General features: G+C 35.1%; 1 protein-coding gene across 1 annotated transcript in view; it reads right to left on the reverse strand.

The window, feature by feature from the left end:
• The window catches only part of RPGR (retinitis pigmentosa GTPase regulator), a 62168-nt gene extending 48202 nt beyond the window's left edge, over nt 1-13966 (reverse strand). Inside the window, exons 1-5 of the mRNA XM_049767113.1 lie at nt 13798-13966; nt 5753-5878; nt 5266-5358; nt 3124-3186; nt 598-756 (exon numbers count right to left, since the gene is read on the reverse strand). Coding sequence (XP_049623070.1) covers nt 598-756; nt 3124-3186; nt 5266-5358; nt 5753-5878; nt 13798-13837 — 481 coding nt within the window. The 5' untranslated portion in view covers nt 13838-13966. The remainder of the gene's footprint in view (nt 1-597; nt 757-3123; nt 3187-5265; nt 5359-5752; nt 5879-13797) is intronic.

Raw genomic sequence — 13966 nt, forward strand, 5'->3', positions numbered from 1 at the left:
AACATACCTCTTCTTTAGTGAACCCATGTTTATTTTGGCACTAGATATTTTAAAATTTATGTTTTCATTTGGGATGGTGCTTAGGTCTTCTCCTGGCTTTGTGTTCAAAGATAACTACGATGTGCTCTGGGGATAATAACTGCCAATATGCAAGGCAAGAACCCTGCTCACTGTACTGTCTCTCCAGTCCTTGGTTATAAATTTTAAAGAAATTTTGCACATGGTCTTTTTAGGGAGGACAGAGAAGTGTAATGTCATTTTCGTACCATCTTATCACCTCCACATGTCCAGCAGATTTCTAAGGTATTTCTGAAAGCAACTTCATCAAAGTTCCAAGTAACTTTCACAACTCACAGTGAAAATGACATTTGAGAACTTCCAAAGAGAAATGAGAGTAAAGTTTAGAATGTCACCTTCTGAGTATATTTTCAGACTTAATTCTAAATGAAACATTTAAAAACACGTCATGATATAGAGTTCTATTTTAAATGTCTTCTAAAAACACAGTGAATAAAAGAAAATTAAATCAAGCTGCCTTCAATTACTGATTAGGTAAAGCCTCTCTATAAAATGATGTCTCCAGTGTTAAAGTCTTACCTGTTAGTGCGGCAGAAGTGTTAGATCCAGCAGCAAGTTGTTTGATCTTAGACCGGGATGTGAAAAAGCTAATTAGTTGGAAAGAGTTCCTGTCTTCAGTGTCACCAAGACCTAATTGCCCTTCATTATTTCCTCCAGCTGAATATACATGGCCATTTTCTAGACATGGAAAAGGAAACATCAGTAAGCTATAGTTACTATCCTTATGAGACAGGCTAGTATACGTACCAGAAATTTTCTCTATTAACAGTGAAGAAAATTGAAAAGCAGGATGGTCCTATAAATTGATGATAAATTTCCATTTGTTTCAAAAAATCCAAACAAGATTATACAATTATGTGTGAAATTTCATTCTAGAAATCATTATGGAATTTAAGTAGCAATTGAAATGCATAGAATGTGTGCAATGTATTTTCTTGCTAATGCAGAAATTCATGAATTCCGAGCAAAAAGGAGATGAAACTAATATCCAAATTAATTTATATTCCAAATCATAATATTTTAAAGATATATGATTCATTAATTTTAATTTAGATATTCGTTAAAATGAAGATATAACAGTTAACAAATAAATTTAAACAAATCCAAAAATATTGGTAGAAATTTGCTTATACTTAATAGATATGGAAAGTACTTTGCTAAGCAAAATGAGTTTGAGGGTGAGGGAAGGACAGAATGATCACTCATTTGTGGGATAAAAAATAGTGTGGTATTGATATCCAGAGACAATAGAGATGAGGGTCAGGAAGGGCCAGTCCATGGTAGAAAGTTTGCCACAAATTGCAGGGGAGTGCAATTAGGGCAGAGGAGGTACAACTGTGACAACAATAGTTGGAACTGATTACTCTGGACAATGATTGGGTGGAAGAAGAATGAAGAAGGAAGAAGAAGGAAAGAGGAAGAAGAGGAGTAGTAGGATCAAGAAGAGGAGGCCTGCCACAAGGCAGGCAGAGGAGAGGGCACAGAGTAGGGTGGGAGGAAAACTAAGGACATTGGTAGCAGGAAATGTGCACTGGTACTGTATATTGTATGACTGAAACTCAATCAACAACAACTTTGTAAATATGTATCTGATAGTAATTTAATTAAAAATTATAAAAATAAAATATCAAAGAAAAACTAAAAAAACGTAGCATTAGAAGCAATGAAGATTCTGTAAATTTTTTTTTAAAAGTTAGTTAAACAGGAATGAAGTATGGCATTCTGTTTAAGAGACAGAACTCTAGAAACAGATTTCCTGGGTTCAGATTCTGCCTTGAAACCTAATAGCTGAATGGATAAGCTGAATAAAACCTCTCCAGTTCTCATTTTCCTTATCTATAAAGCAGGGATAACAATAGGGCCTACTTCATAGAGCTATAATGAAGATTAAATTAGGTAACATTCAGAAAATTATTAGGACAGCAGCTGGCTCACATAAGCACTAGATAATATAGACCAATAAGATCTTAATAGTTTTAAAACATTAAAAATGCACATGAAGTTATTCTCACTAAATTAAATGGTGAATTAAAGGAAGAAATCATAAAAAGTTTTAAATAAGATATTATTATAGAAATGTGAAGCACAGCTAAGGAAAAAATAGCTTCAATGGGTGATGCAAGACAACATAGTATTGAAATGCATAATCAGTATATGTAGTACAAGCATATTTGGTGCAATACTTAAAAGAATAACTAGGCAAGTAAAACAGTTGAAAGGTCATAAAAATCAAGGGCATACTGAATTTTAAAAGACAAGAATCTGAATATGAGAAAGGACTTTTTCTAGTATGGGAAAAGTATAAAAAAAAAAGCATAATAGGATGGCAGGGCCTGTAGCTGTTGAAAAGTCTACCTTTTCTCCAGTGAATGGTCTTGGTATATTCTGCACTCCATTATACCCCATTATTCTTTGTCTATCTTTTAGCACATTGTCCTGATTGCTGGGATTTTCAGAAGGTCTTGAAATCAAATAGTACTCATCTGCTCTTTCTGAAATTCTTTAGGCAAGTCTGGGTTCTTTGCCTTATCTTAATGTTATGATTTTGATTGGAATTACATAGTCTTTGGGGGGAGTTTTTCACTTACCCTCAGGAAAGAAGGAAAACCAAGGTTTAAAAAACTAGCCCCAGAGATGTGAACATAGATACAGAGATTCTATACTTTAATATAATCCAAGGAAAAACACTTTTCTTCAAACATTTAAGACTTAGCACATGTCAAAATAAAAGCAAGTATACTAAATATTTACATTAAAAATCTAATTCTTAAGGCTATAGCACAGTGGTAGGGCATTTGCCTTGCATGTGGCCGATCCAGGACAAACTCGGGTTTGATTCCAAGCATCCCATAGTTGCCCCAAGTCTTCCAGGAGCGATTTCTGAGTGCAGACCAGGAGTAACCTCTGAACGCTGCCAGGTGTGGCCCAAAAACCAAAAAGAAAAATCTAATCCTCTATTATCAAAGTGCTGTTTTGATTCACTTTACTAAAATGAAAGCTTGGTCCTCAAATAGGATAGGAAGACATACATTTTGAACACTGTACCTGTTGAAATTAGAGTGTGGTTCCTTCCACAGGCAACAAATATCACTTTTTCAGATTTTAAAGCTAAAATATAAAAATATGACAAAATAGTTTATGGTTACAAAAATGTTAAATAACCCAGTTCTGCCTGACTATAGTTGATATTTTCAACTATAAAACCAATGGACTTCCTTCAGAATTGTATATCAATCAGCCCTACCCCTGGAGAAGCTGAATTCTAATGTAAAACACAGAACCTCTATATTTTTTTTAAAAACTTCACAAATATTTACTGTGTTGTGATACATTGAACTTAGTTCTGCTGTCTTCTCACCAACTTGACCTATTACCTAAATGGTCATCACTAGCAAGCCTGCCTTCTACCTCATTCATTAAAACAAAGACTAATACTCATAGGCAAAATCTATGCCTGCTAAAACATTTAAAGAGAAAACCCCGTATAATTATAGAGAGTACAAAGATAACTAAATCAAAGTACTCAGTCTCAAAGTTCTCACACTCTAGAACAGAGTGTCCCTTCAAATTGATTTGGCCTACTTATTTCCCAAATGTATTTGGTCCCTCTCAGGAAAAATTAGTTATGATCCCTGGAAATAAACTTTCTTTAAATAAATAGAAAGTATCCCCAATTGCACCCAAGATACTACTCAGCCCCCTGTCTCCAGGAGGCATTATCTCCCACTTTGGAAAACAATTATCTAGGCAAACTAGTTAGTTTATGAGGCATGTGAGCGTAAGCAGCAAAATAACCAGAAACATATCATATATAAGTATTTCACAGAATGTCCAATAAAGACTTTTAAACTAAGTAAAGTAATTTTAAAAGTTCTACAATACCTATAAATAGTATGGATTTGATAAATCACAATAAAATTTTGAGCTAAATAATTCTAACAAAGATGATAAAGAATATTGCTAATCATATCTCAATCTCCCTTTGACTTTAACTGATGCTCATGAATTATAATAAAAAAGAAGTATTATATACATAATAATGAGCAAGCTTTATAAAGATATAGGCCATATTTTATGGGATTGATTTAAAAATGTTGTTCCATTGTTTTTATAAGAACATAAGAGCTAATCAAGCCTGTCAATCCCAAAGTTTTAAGTATCTATCCATAAATAGAGCAAAGTGTTTTAGAAAACTAACAACTATATAACACCACTATGAAGTTCACAGCCTTAACAAGACAAAACTCAAAATTATGCCATATTACACTATCTATATAAATAATAGCAGTGATATTTTAAGCAGGTGTATAAGCAGGTTAAAAAAACAAAAAAGGTGATCAGTGTAAAATTGTAGTATTGAAGGTTAAGAATTGTAGAAGGTTAAAGATTGTAGAATTAGAAGGTACAATCAGGTAGGGCACTTACCTTGCACTTGTCCAACCCTGGTTAGATCTTTGGCACTCCATACGGTTTCCTGAGCACCACCAGGAGTGATTCCTGAATACATAGCCAGGAATAATCCCTAACCATAGCTGGGTATGGCACCAAAACCAAAACACCAGAAAAAAATAGGCTTTGGGCGAGAGTGATAGTACAGCAGGTGAGGCTCCTGTCTTGTACATGGTCAACTCAGATTCAAAATCTAGCACCACATATGTTCTATAAATCTACTAGGATTGATCCTTGAACACAGAGCCAGGAAGAAACAAGCCCTGAAGATTTCTGGATGTGTACAGAAAGCAAACAAAAATTGCTTAAGGGACCAAAGGCTGATAAGGTGATAGTCTTGCAGAAGGCCAATTCGGGTTTGATTTCTGGCAGCCCACATGTCCCGTGAGCACCACCAGGAATGATTCCTGAATGAAGAGCCAGGAGTCACCTGTGAGTATCGCTGGATATAGCCCCCAAACAAGCAAGCAAACAAACAAAAAAATAAAACCCTGTAGAATAATTAATTCCTTAGTGAGCACTGAGTTTGTATCAATGTATTTGAAGATCCTAAATTGTAAGATGCTTATGAATAACAAATACAAAATAAAATGCCAAAACATTCAAGTAAATATTGTAAAATAAGGGAATAAAGGCTTAATCGTTTGTCATATGAAATTAAAGAACCACACATCAATATAAAAGTACTTCAGATAACTTGTTTGTACTTAAAACGAGTAGAAGGACAAGACCCCAAACCTTTGACACATGTTGGCTTGGTTATGGTTGACTTGGATCCTAATCCTAATTGGCCCCAGTTGTTACTGCCAAACACGTAAAGTTTATTATTTCCTGGTAGGAAGGAAAAAGAAATAAATAAGAACATTTCATCATAATGTAATGTAAGATAAATACATCTCAAAACAATGCTTAAAAAAGCTATATTTGAAAGGAGTCATCATTATTTATCTGAAATATGTTATCCTGTCCATCTTTGTATAGTAGATTCTGTTAGATATAGAATTTCTAGACTATATATGAACGTTTCTAAAGGAAATCCTATTTAAATAAGGGAACTTAAGACAAAGATTCTCTTGATGAGTCAATATCAAGAATTCTCTGGTAAAGCAAACAGAACAAAAATAACACTTTCTACAAACTTCCAACATGTTGTTAAGATTGCACATTCCATAATATTTAATATCCTCTAAATAGTGCAAGCTTCATTTAGAACTTCAATACTAACCTGTAATAATCGCAGTATGTTCATCTCCACATGAAATAAATACAGGTATGTCATTTTTAAACCAAAATTTGCTTGGAATATTTTCTGCAAATCTAGTCTTTCCAAATGTGAAAATTGCACCCGAATCTGCAAATAGGAAAGTACTTATTTTACAACTTTTACTATGCTGCCAGTTAGTAAAATAGTTTCCATTAATTTATCTCCATAGATTCACTCCACTTCAATACTATTTTTATACTTTTCTTCTACCAACTTCACTCAATTCTACTCCTGAGAGTTCATTATAGTTTTATTAGGTAATATATTAATGAATAATATATTATTTACTTATTGGTGCATAGAGTCACACTACAAAATAAAAACTCCACAACAGTATCAGGTAGATATCTATTGCCTTGGACAAGCTAATACAATTGGCGATTTATTGAGGTTGATTAACACTAAGTTAATGATTTTGAGTCCTTACTGAAGGCTCATTTCCACATGTAGAAAAAAAAAGTATTATTTCAGCATTCATATCATAAAAATGCAGAGCATCTTCATGATTTAATTATTTTCTCCCAAAGCTTGTTTTTTGTTTGTTTTAGTTTTCTGGTCCACATCCAGTGACACTCAGGGGTTACTCCTGGCTTTGTGCTCAGAAATTACTCCTGGTAGGCTTAGGAGACCATATGGAATGCCAAGTATCAAACCCTGGTCAGCCACTTGCAAAATAAATGCCCTACTCAAGGTACTATCATTCTGGCCCCAACATTTAATTCTCAAATCATTGCATATGTTTAATTAAGTATAGTACATTAACTATCACTTATACTATTCACAAAATTTTAGATCTAGCAACATTTTGAAGAGAACCAAAACCCCTTTGTTCCCAATAAATATTTACACACACATATTGGGGGGGGGGGAAGTCCAATGTAGCATTTGAGTAAATCTGGAGGATAAACATGTATTAAGTAAATTTTGGAAGAGAGACCTGAGTAGTACTCAAAACTTATTAGTAAAAGTACCATTTTGAAGATATTAAAATCCTCCCCACTCCACCGGTTTTCAATAGCCATAGACACACATGCCAGATACTCAAGGATGCTCACTTATAATGTACCATTTTGAAGAGACCCAGAACCCCTGATTTTTATTAATCATTTTAAACACAACAACATTCATACATATAGACTAATCCACATACATACAAGGTAGAGTTGTTAAGGAAATATTGAGAATAATCACACATCAAGCACCACTTTGAAAGAACACTGAGTAGCATTCACAGACTTCTGGATGCAGTTATCATTTTGAAGAGACAAGAACACTTTTTTCAATAAACATTTAAACACATAAACACATAAAGTACCATTTAAAAAATCCTGACACTAAATAAAAATCCTGAACATTAGTGACAAGCTCCTGATTACAGAACCATTTTAAAGAGACAATTCCCCATCTTGTTTTTTAAATCGTTTACACACATATAGCTGGTATCTCAAGTATGCCTACACATGAGGTTATCATTTTGAGAAAACCTAAAGCACCAATGAGTGTTGATGACCATTTTAAAAAAAACACGCACATACACATATAGAGGTCAGATTTACCCTTTCAAAAAAATCTTGAGAATAAACCATCCTAAAGCAACATTTTTAAAAATGTCCACATAGCATTCACAAAACTTTTAGATCCTTTATCATTTTGAAGTGATCAAAATTCCCTACTGCATATTAATAACAATTAAATACACATAAATACATATACACACAGGTTGAATCTAACTTTTAAAGATCTCTGCTGGATAATCACACAATAAAGTATCATTTGGAATAAAGAGACCCATAACCCCTACTGATTTTTACTAATCATTTTAAACACACCAACAGTCACACAGACTAATCCACATACAGGTGAGGTATAGCTTTTAAGGAAATTTTATGAATAATCATACATAAAGCACCACCTTGAAAGAACCCTGAGTAGCATTCACAAACTTCTGGATCCAGTTATCATGTTGAAGAAATAAAAAACCCTTACTGTTTTCAATAAGCATTTAAACAAATCAACACATAAAGTACCATTTAAAAAAATCCTGACACTGAATAAAAATCTTGAACATTAGTCACAAACTTCTGATTACAGAACCATTTTAAAGAGACAAGCAATAATTCCCCCTCTTGTTTTTAAAATCTTTTACACACATAGCTGGTATCTCAAGGATGCTTACACATGAGGTTAGTGCTAATGATCGTTGATAACCGTTTTAAAACACACACACATACACAAACACACACAAACACAGAGGTCAGATTAACCCTTTCCAAAAATCTTGAGGATAACCCATCATAAAGTAACATTTTTTAAAAAGCTCAGGTAGGGGCCAGAGCAGTGGCACTAGAGGTAAGGTATCTGCTTTGCAAGTGCTAGCCTAGGACAGACCATGGTTCGATTCCCTGGCATCCCATATGGTCCCCAGAGCCAGGAGCGATTTCTGAACACATAGCCAGGAGTAACCCCTGAGCATCTCCAGCTGTGCCCCCTAAGCATTCACAAAACTTTTGGATACAATATTATTTTGAAGACACCAAATTCCCTACTGCTTGTTCATAACCATTAAATACACATAAATACACATACACACAGGTTGGATCTAGCTTTTAAAGATCTCTGCTGGATAATCATACAATAAAGTACCACGTGGAATAAAGACACCCATAAGCCCTACTGATTTTTATTAATCATTTTAAACACATAGACTAATCCACAGACAGACGGGGCATAACTTTTAAGGAAATTTTACGAATAATCATACATAAAGCACCACCTTGAAAGAACCTCGATTAGCATTCACAAATTTCTGGATCCATTGATCATTTTGAAAAGATAAAAACCTTACTGCTTTCAATAAGCATTTAAATGCACAAACATGTAAAGTACCATTTAAATAAATCCTGACACTGAAAAAAAATGCTGAGCATTAGTCACAAATTTTAGGGTACAAAACCAATTTAAAGAGACAAGCAATAATTCCCCCTCTTGTTTTCAAAACACACGTAGCTGGTATCTCAAGGATGTTTACATATGAAGTTATCATTTTGAGAAAACCGAAAGCGCTAAAGATCGTTGAAAACCATTTCTAAACACACACACATACACACACAAAGGTCAGATTTACTCTTTCCAAAAATCTTGAGAATAATCCATCCTAAAGCAACGTTTTGAAAAAAGCCCCAGGAAGCATTCACAAAACTTTTGGATTCAATATCATTTTGAAGACACCAAAATTCCTACTGCTTGTTAAAAACCATTAAATACACACACACATACATACACACACACACACACACACACAGGTCAGATTTACTCTTTCCAAAAATCTTGAGAATAATCCATCCTAAAGCAACGTTTTGAAAAAAGCCCCAGGAAGCATTCACAAAACTTTTGGATTCAATATCATTTTGAAGACACCAAAATTCCTACTGCTTGTTAAAAACCATTAAATACACACACACACACATACACACACACACACACAGGTCAGATTTACTCTTTCCAAAAATCTTAAGAATAATCCATCCTAAAGCAACGTTTTGAAAAAAGCCCCAGGAAGCATTCACAAAACTTTTGGATTCAATATCATTTTGAAGACACCAAAATTCCTACTGCTTGTTAAAAACCATTAAATACACACACACATACACACACACATACACACACACATACACACACACACACACACACACACACACTGAACCTAGCTTGTAAAGAAATCTGTTGGATAATCACACAATAAAGTATCACTTGGAATAAAGAGACCCATAACCCCTACTGATTTTTATTTATCATTTTAAACACACCAACATTCACACACATAGGCTAATCCACATACAGGAGAGGTAAAGCTTTTAAGGAAATCTTGAGGATAACCATATAAAGCACCACACTGAAAGAACCTGAGTAGCATTCACAAACTTCTGGATCCAGTTATCATGTTGAAGAGATAACAACCCTTACTGTGTTCAATAAGCATTGAACCACACCAGCACACAAAGTACCATTTAAAAAATCCTGACACTGAAAAATATCCCGAACATTTGACACAAACATTTGGGTATAGAACGATTTTAAAGAGACAAGCAATTATTCCCCCTCTTGTTTTCAAAATCATTTATACACACCTAACTGGTATCTCAAGGATGCTTACAAATGAGGTTATCATTTTGAAAAACCAAAAGTGCTAGAGATTGTTGAAAACTGTTTTTTTTAAAAAAAAAACACACACACACACGCATGCACACACACACACATCATATTAATCCTTTCCAAAAATCTTGAGGATAATCCATCCTAAAGCAACATTTTAAAAAAAGCCCCAGGAAGCATTCACAAAGCTTTTGGATCCAATATCCTCTGAAGACACCAAAATTCCCTACTGCTTCTTAAAAACCATTAAATACACATACACACAGGTTGGACCTAGTTTTTAAAGAAATCTGATGGATAATCACACAATAAAGTATTTTTTTGGAATAAAAGGACTCATAAACCCTACTTATTTTTATTAATCATTTTAAACACTAACATTGACACACAGACTAATTAATCCACATACAGGCGAGGTATAGCTGTTAAGGAAATGTTATGAGTAATCATACATAAAGCACCACTCTGAAAGAACCCTGAGTAGCATTCACAAATTCTGGGTCTAGTTATCATTTTGAAGCGATAAAAACCCTTACTGTGTTCAATAAGCATTTAAACATATCAACATATAAAGTACCATTTAAAAAATCCTGATACTGAAAAATATCCTGAAAATTTGACACAAAATTTTGGGTACAGAATTATTTTAAAGAGATAATCAATTCCACCTCTTGTTTTCCATATCGTTTATATGTATGAGGTTATCATTTTGAGAAAACCAAAAGCATTAAAGATTTTTGAAAATCGTTTCTAAACACACACACACACATACAGACACACAGGTCAGATTAACCCTTTCCAAAAATACTGAGGATAATCCATCCTAAAGCAACATTTAAAAAAAAAAGCACCAGGAAGCATTCACAAAACTTTTGGATGCAATATCCTTTTGTAGACACCAAAATTCCTACTACTTGTTAAAAACAATGAAATACACATACATACACATACACAAAGTTTGGACCTAGTTTTTAAAGAAATCTGGTGGATAATCACACAATAAAGTATTATTTGAAATTAAAGGACCCATAACCCCTACTGATTTTTATTAATCATTTTAAACACACCAACATTCACATAAAGACTAATCCACAGACAGGTGACGTAAGCTTTTAAGAAAATCTTGAGAATAACCATACATAAAGCATCACTTTGAAAGAACTCTGAGTAGCATTCACAAATCTCTGGATCCAGTTATTTTGAAGAGATAAAAATCCTTACTGTGTTCAATAAGCATTTAAACACACAAGCATGTAAAGTACCATTTAAATAAATCCTGACACTGAAAAATATCCTGAACATTTGACACAAACTTTTGGGTACAGAACCATTTTAAAGAGACAAGCAATAATTCCTCTCTTGATTTCAAAATCGTTTATACAAACTTAGCTGGTATCTCAAGGATGCTTATATGCGGTTATCATTTTGAGAAAACCAAAAGCGCTAAAGATCGTTGAGAACCATTTCTAAACACACACTTACACACACAAAGGTCAGATTTACTCTTTCCAAAAGTCTTGAGAATAATCCATCCTAAAGCAACATTTTGAAAAAAGCCCCAGGAAGCATTCACAAAACTTTTGGATTCAAGATCATTTGGAAGACACCAAAATTCCTACTGCTTGTTAAAAACCATTAAAAACACATACATACATACACCCACATACATGCTGAACCTAGCTTGTAAAGAAATCTGTTGGATAATCACACAATAAAGTATCATTTGGAATAAACAGACCCATAACCCCTACTGATTTTTATTAATCACTTTAAACATACCAACATTCACACACATAGACTAATCCACATACAGGAGAGGTAAAGCTTTTAAGGAAATCTTGAGAATAACCATACATAAAGCACCACTTGGAAAGAACTCTGAGTAGCATTCACAAAACTCTGGATCCAGTTATCATGTTGAAGAGATAAAAAACCCTTACTGTTTTCAATAAGCATTTAAACACACAGACACATAAAGTACCATTTAAAAAAATCCTGACACTGAAAAAAAATCCTTAACATTAGTCACAAACTTATGGATACAGAACCATTTTAAAGACACAAGCAATAATTCCCCTTCTTGTTTTTAAAATCTTTTGCACACACATAGCTGGTATCTCAAGGGTGCTTACACATGAGGTTATCATTTTGAGAAAACCAAAAGTGCTAATGAATGTTGATAACAATTTTAAAAACTCAAACACACACATACACACAAAGGTCAGATTAACCCTTTCCAAAAATCTTGAGGATAATCCATCCTAAAGCAACATTTTTAAAAAAGCCCCAGATACATTCACAAAACTTTTGGTCTAATATAATTTTTAATACACCAAAAATTCCATACTGCTTGTTAAAATCCAATAAATACACATACATACACATAAACACAGGCTGAACCTAGCTTTTTAAAGAAATCTGGTGGATAATCACACAATAAAGTATCATTTGGAATAAAGACTAAAATCCTTATTGATTCTCAGTAGCAGTCACAAAAAGTTTGGTACAGTACCATTTTTACAGAAACCAAGGCACCAACAAGTTCTCAATAACCAATTATACCATGCAAGTGACAAGTATCTTGAGGATGCATAGATATAAAGTACCATTTTGTAGTAACACTAAAATTTCCTGAATTTTAAGAACCATTTTAAACACAGAAACACTCACATGTGTGCCGGAAAACACACAATTAAACTGATTGCAGGCTGCAGATTCTAAAAGGAAATAGCACAAAAAACTAATGGGTACCAAAACACATGGTCATGTCACTACTAATGTGGAAAAACCCTTGTATTTATGATAATCCTTTAGAGAACAACTGTAAGGCATCACAGCTCAAAGTGATAATTGACACTGGATAGGGACAGGTTTGAGGACTGTCTGTCTTCTTGTAGAATTATGACTTTCTGTGCTGCTCTGGTTTTCCATGAATATTTACTTTATACTTTAGCACAACAGTCATATACAGGCCCAACTCTGACGTCTGCCTATATAGTAAAGTGGTATTGCCATTTCCTGCCTCCTCTATAAGCTGTGAAATCAATCTGGGCAGGACTCTAATCACCTTGATTTAAAATCATACAAGGTAGAAGGCACAAAATAAATTTCGGTGAAGATGTTGGGGTGGGCAACTTTACCTTTGTTTGCTGCCAAGGGATATTTGAACACTTGCACATTAAGCTGGGGCTCAGTTAAACTATCAACTTAAACAATTACCCTGCTATACTTGCTCAAACCTTAATTCTTATGCTGCAGTCTAGGCAGGCTTACACAAAATTATTTTGTGGGCCATATGGGTTGGATGTCCTCACTCCTGCAGCAGTCAGAAAAGTCAATTGAGGGAATAATCACCATTTTATATATCCCTGAACAAATGTGGAGGGGTCCCACGTGATTCAAGTGCTGCCCCGCGACAAGTTTATTATTTTTGAAGAGTCCGAACAAGGAACCGGGTCACAATGCCACGTGTTACTGGAGTCCGGCGGGAAAACGTCCTTAAAATTGTAATCAAGGGGTCCCTTCCTCAGCCCTTTCATACGAGTTGCCTTCTTTCCTTTTTTACCCCAATTCTAGCCCGTCAATCTCAAGAAGTTTGCAAAAAGGTTAACAGACAGTTTTCGAGAAACCCAGAGAAAGTTTATTTGAAAAGGTCTAGGGTGTCCCCTCTCGTCCTAAAGCGCCACCTTCCCTTTCCCTGAAACCATTCGCAGGACCACGGCGAAAGTCAAGGCCCCAAGAAAGCCGCCGAGGCCCCAGCGGTCCCCCAGACTAGGCGGCCCGGAGGCGGGGCCTGGCCAGCCGCGCGCCCTGGAACCTCCCCCGGCCCGCCGCCGCTTGCAGCCGCGACTCACCGGGCACCAATTCATCGTGGTCCCCCATGCCGAGGGGCATACTGGTAATCTGGGCCTGCGCCAGGGCTGACCCTTTGGTGGCTGCCGAGGGCCTAAGGCAGAGCCTTGGCCCGGAAGCCGGTAGCGCAAACCCAAAGGACCCCCATGAGCGACCCTCCTGGAACGCACG

The sequence above is a fragment of the Suncus etruscus genome, chromosome X (assembly GCF_024139225.1).
Source record: "Suncus etruscus isolate mSunEtr1 chromosome X, mSunEtr1.pri.cur, whole genome shotgun sequence".
Classification (NCBI taxonomy): domain Eukaryota; kingdom Metazoa; phylum Chordata; class Mammalia; order Eulipotyphla; family Soricidae; genus Suncus; species Suncus etruscus.